The sequence below is a fragment of the Cryptomeria japonica genome, chromosome 5, assembly GCF_030272615.1.
Source record: "Cryptomeria japonica chromosome 5, Sugi_1.0, whole genome shotgun sequence".
In the NCBI taxonomy this organism is placed as follows: Eukaryota; Viridiplantae; Streptophyta; class Pinopsida; order Cupressales; family Cupressaceae; genus Cryptomeria; species Cryptomeria japonica.
This window is the reverse complement of record NC_081409.1, coordinates 196,035,568-196,040,236: the sequence shown is the minus strand read 5'-3', so window position 1 is coordinate 196,040,236 and position 4,669 is coordinate 196,035,568. Positions and strand designations below refer to the sequence as shown.

Sequence of the window (4,669 nt, the reverse complement as noted above, 5' to 3'; positions counted from 1 at the left end):
CGAAGCTTCACTCCAAGCCCATAGACTTCATGAATATACCAAGAAGTTAACAACAAACAATATTTTAGGCCAATAACATTACCCAAATAATCTTTATTTGAATATTCTTAATAGAATAAAAGCAAGTTGGAAAGTCTGGTCATAACTAATTTAATGAAGAACTAATTCAAGACTATGTATACCTAAATTGTGTTTGTTTATGTGAAAACGCGTGTACAAGCTCAATGACTTTGATAGAGTGATAGAGACTGAAATTTTATATTCAGATTAATTTGTCTGGTCAATGAATAACTCCAACCAGATCATGGCACACTACTAGGATGAAAGGCTGTGCAGACGCTGATGGGTTTGACGTCAATTCAAGAGTCAAGTCTTTTTCTACATCATAACGCGGAATGACTTGTACTCTGATAATGGAGAACCAACTTGGGCTATCATTCAAGTCTTCTATAATTTGGACTTGAAGAACAAGACTTAGTTTATGTTTGAAGAACAAGACTTGATTTTATTGAATGGAATACGGTTGTCATGGGAGTTTCCAGGAAATTACCTCCACATTTTCTAAGACATCCACCGCCACTTGTTGCAAGCTCTGAGAACCTCTGTAATATATTGAATAGAGGCTGAGATTTCTATTCATTTGATGTTTAGAGATGGAGGGCAAAGTGGAGGGAGAATTTCAGCTTCCTGGGTTTAGATTCCATCCTACAGAAGAGGAGTTAGTGGGCTTTTATCTCAGGAAAAAGGTTCAAGGCCAACAGTTTGGATTCGATATCATTGGGACTTTGGATCTGTATCGATATGATCCTTGGCAGCTCCCAGGTAGTGATTCTGAAAGAAGAGAATTATTTTTCTGTGAATTACAATTAGTCAAGATGGTTTTGAAGTTTTTGCCTTTGGTTTGAAATTGTTGTTAGGGTTTCTGTTATGTTTGATATTATTTGTTGGAAATTTTTGTTAGGGTTAAGCTGTGTCTGTAAGAATAACTGTAATGTTATGGGCATACTAGTTATCGAATCTTTGTTCAGATGGATATGTGCTGATTGTTATCTTGTCAGATCTTAGTTAAAAGACTTGTTGTTTTATCAGATCTTTGTTGAAGATGGGTATGGTGCAATTCTTGATGTTTGTGGCTGTTGTTTCTCAATTCCATTATAAGATTCTTGAGCATAAAGATTTCAAATCTCATTCTTTAATCTATTAATAAGTAGAGAATTCACAGAAAAGAAATTCTTGATATTTAGAGAATTCAGAGAAATGTAATTCTTGATAGTTTATCTTGTTAATGATTAACTTTTGTTCATCTATACAGGAGATATTATTTGAGATGCATCGAGGACTTGAATTTAGGTTAAAATAAAGGATTTTATGTAGGATAAGTTTCCTGTCTTAAATATGATGTTCTTCACCATAAAAGATATGGAGTTTGTTGAATCAATGAAAGGAACACGTAGCAGCATTAGATTTTAACAATCAATTTAAGTGGAGTTTTAAGATTTGGAGAAAACTATAATAACTTTTATATCAGGTTTTGCTTGGATTATATTCTGTGATTTATTGTGATGATGATTTTTACTAATTAACTATAAAGCATTTAAGATGCCTCGGAAACCGTGTTATCTAACTTGTTGTGGTGAGTCTAGTGTCTGCATCATAAACACTTTATAACGAGTACTTAATCTGCAATCTTCAGATAGTTCGCCAAAAGCCTTATTGATAATGGATAACTGAGTATACTTTAAAATATTGATATAAAATTATTGTACAATTATTTTAGCAAATTGCTTCCAAAGTTCATAATACTGATATCCTCCAAATTTGACTCTGTGCAATTTTATAACATTTATATTTCAGATCAAATTTGATCTATTATCAAGATTAGATAGCTAAAAAAGATAGTTTATTTTATAAATGTTTGATTATAAAACGTAGAATTTGCTGGTCCAAAACATATCAGATCGAGGTTTATAAATTCTAGATTTTAAATTCAGTGATACAAGACTTGGGTTTATGATTGTTAGAACCTGGATTTATATTCTTGTGGGTTGTGTGTCTTTATAATTATCTCAGGTCTATCCTTTATTGGGGAAAGAGAATGGTTTTTCTTTGTTCCTGTGGATAAAAAGTGCGCTGCAGCCAGAAGAAGCAGACTTACAGGCTCAGGGTATTGGAAGGCTACTGGTTCAGACAGACCAATTCGCAATAAAAAGCTTCTGTGCATTGGCCTTAAGAAGACCCTAGTCTTTTACAGAGGCAAAGCCCCACGAGGAGAGAAGACAGATTGGATCATGAACGAGTACAGAATGCTAGATTCCTGCCCTTCAACGAAGGTTAATGTTTACAACAGTTTTAACAAATAAGTTCATAAAAAAAAGTTCTTTACACCATTGGAATGACATTTTACACCATTAGAATGACAAAATCCTTTTTATAAATTGTGGGTGCAGAAGGATGTAGTTTTGTGCCGCATATACAAAAAACCCACATCACAGAAGACTCTGGAGCAGCGTTCCCTTGGCATTTCAGCTGACGAGAAGCCTTCTTCTTCTTCACACAGTGACATTTCTTTCCTGAACTATAACAATGATTATAAGCTGATGAACTTTGAAAGTAAATCCATGGATGAAGAAGGATTTTGTTGTGAGAATAAAAGTGATGATGAAGAGCTTTTGGACTGCATGGCTCAATTCAATGAAACAAAGATGAAACCTCCAGAGTTGGAAGTGCCCAAGATGTGTGTGGAAAAGCTGTTTTGTCAGCAGAGCTTAGTGAGTCCATGGACACCTTCTGTCCTGCTATCCACTCCTAAGGACTACTGGAGTAACATCTCAGATGGTACATGCATTCCTTCAAAGTATAGTTTCACCATGTAAAATGGAGATGCATCTCCCATTTCTCTAGGTTTTATGTTTGTATATCCTTACTTGAGCATCTGAGCAATTTAGTGAGCGTAAGCAGTTTAGTTTTGAACATAAAATTTTGAATTCTATCTATAGATTTTGTGATTTTGTTCTGATATGAAATTTTTAGAAGTGTTTTATTTTTGGTATTTTAGATTTCATGTGTTCAAGGTTCAATTATAATTGATATAGATATCTTAAATACATCTATCAGGAAATACAATTTAGAATTATTTTATTCTATTAAAAATTATTTTATTTTGATCAAAATTGATATAAAAAGATATAAGTTTTTGTTAACATCTTACATTCCACCCTTACTATCATTATACAATTCCTTTGCATTAATTATATCAATGATTTATTAAGCTATAGTCAATTAAAGATTAGTTGAATGCGCAATATAAATATTGATGCATGTATTATGACAAGTCAAATGAAATCTTCTGTACCTATTTAGTAAATGAGATGTGAAATGATTATCATAAATGAAAGTTATTTTATTTTCTAAAGATCTTATTTTAAAGGATTTGTATCCTTTGTCGTCCATACCATTAAACGAAGACAAACCGACCTGAAAAATTTATTAGAATATTCAATTTGTCAAAATAATTTATATTGAGGTAGTATAGCACAATAAAATATTTTGTTAAAAAGTTTTCTGGATAGATTTTCAATTCTAAAAGTTAGTGACTAACAGACAGTATTCAAATCATATATGAACTTTATTTATGCACTCTGAAACCAAATAAATCATTTGTAACATAATAATTTGTTCAAATAAAACATTATTTAAACCTAAAGAAGTTCTTGCTAGTTATCTTTAAATGGAATAATTAGCTATATTTATACTTCATTTGGAATGAACTTTAAAGCTCATCTTTAGGCCAATAGATCTTTTCTATTCTTAGCATGGCTTGGTTTCTGAAAGCAAGAGAACTGATTATCTCTGAAGCATCTAACCACAACTGTTGCCGCCACCATAATAAATGTCTGTAAATTGGTTATGTATACATATGAACTGATTTTAGGGTTTGACTTATGGGTTATAGTTGATCTTGCTGAGGGTATTGCGGTCAACAAATAAGGACTTACCAGTTAAGTATATCATGATTTTGAAAAATTGAAGGTTATGATTATTATGATTGAGAATCTCTTAATAAAGTATGGGATTCAAATGTTGAAACTGTTTCAGGGGAAAATCCAGTTGGTCTGAGGCACCACCCAAGTTGGAGGAAGTGAAACCTGTTTTCAAGCTCTATAAATTGCAAGCATCAACGTTTTACTCAACTATCATCAAAGTGCACTTGGAAAGAAAGACTGCTCAAAGGTCTGTATAAATAGAATTTTGGCTTTTTGTGTATTAATACAAGACTATTTGCATTAATTTAGGTTGAATTGTGCTAGGTCTACCATTCTTTACCATAGTTTTGATGTTTAGCCATGTTTCCCTTCTACGTTGTTTTATTGTTTTTAATGAATAAATATTATAAAAGATAAGCTTTTAAAAATATTAAAATAATTAATATTATTTAATTATTTTAGAGTATTGGTACAGTTTCATTATGCTTTAACATATGTCATTTTTTATTGTTTTATAGTATAAGTTTTAAATTCTTTTTTCTCTTATATTAAAGTTTTCCATAAAAAAATTATAATGTCAAGCTGTTTAGTTTGGGGAAAGGGTCTACTACTATTCAACTTAAATTTTATTTGGTTCTAATCAATTGCTTCTTGATGGAATCATCTAAAATGTCTAATTCTTCAAA

The 4,669-nt window shown here is 31.5% G+C and overlaps 1 protein-coding gene across 2 annotated transcripts; it reads left to right on the top strand.

Annotated features, from left to right (window-relative positions):
* Positions 1-331: 331 nt before the first annotated feature.
* On the top strand, positions 332-2,990 carry LOC131027977 (NAC domain-containing protein 22). 2 transcript variants are annotated; one of them, XM_057958080.2, is made up of 3 exons: positions 332-822; positions 2,071-2,330; positions 2,451-2,990. In XM_057958080.2, exons 1-3 carry the CDS (start codon positions 654-656, stop codon positions 2,871-2,873), a joined length of 852 nt encoding a protein of 283 aa, XP_057814063.1. In that variant the 5' UTR covers positions 332-653; the 3' UTR covers positions 2,874-2,990. The 2 variants fall into 2 exon arrangements, with proteins under 2 accessions (XP_057814063.1, XP_057814062.1); XM_057958079.2 differs by having other exon boundaries at positions 354-822; positions 2,448-2,988.
* The last annotated feature ends 1,679 nt before the right edge of the window (positions 2,991-4,669 follow it).

Coding starts and splice junctions, on each gene's coding strand:
- LOC131027977 (XM_057958079.2), top strand. CDS start 654: ATGGAGGGCAAAGTGGAGGGAGAATTTCAGCTTCCTGGGTTTAGATTC. Junction 823..2,070: donor TGATCCTTGGCAGCTCCCAG/GTAGTGATTCTG, acceptor TAATTATCTCAG/GTCTATCCTTTATTGGGGAA. Junction 2,331..2,447: donor ATTCCTGCCCTTCAACGAAG/GTTAATGTTTAC, acceptor TTGTGGGTGCAG/AAGGATGTAGTTTTGTGCCG.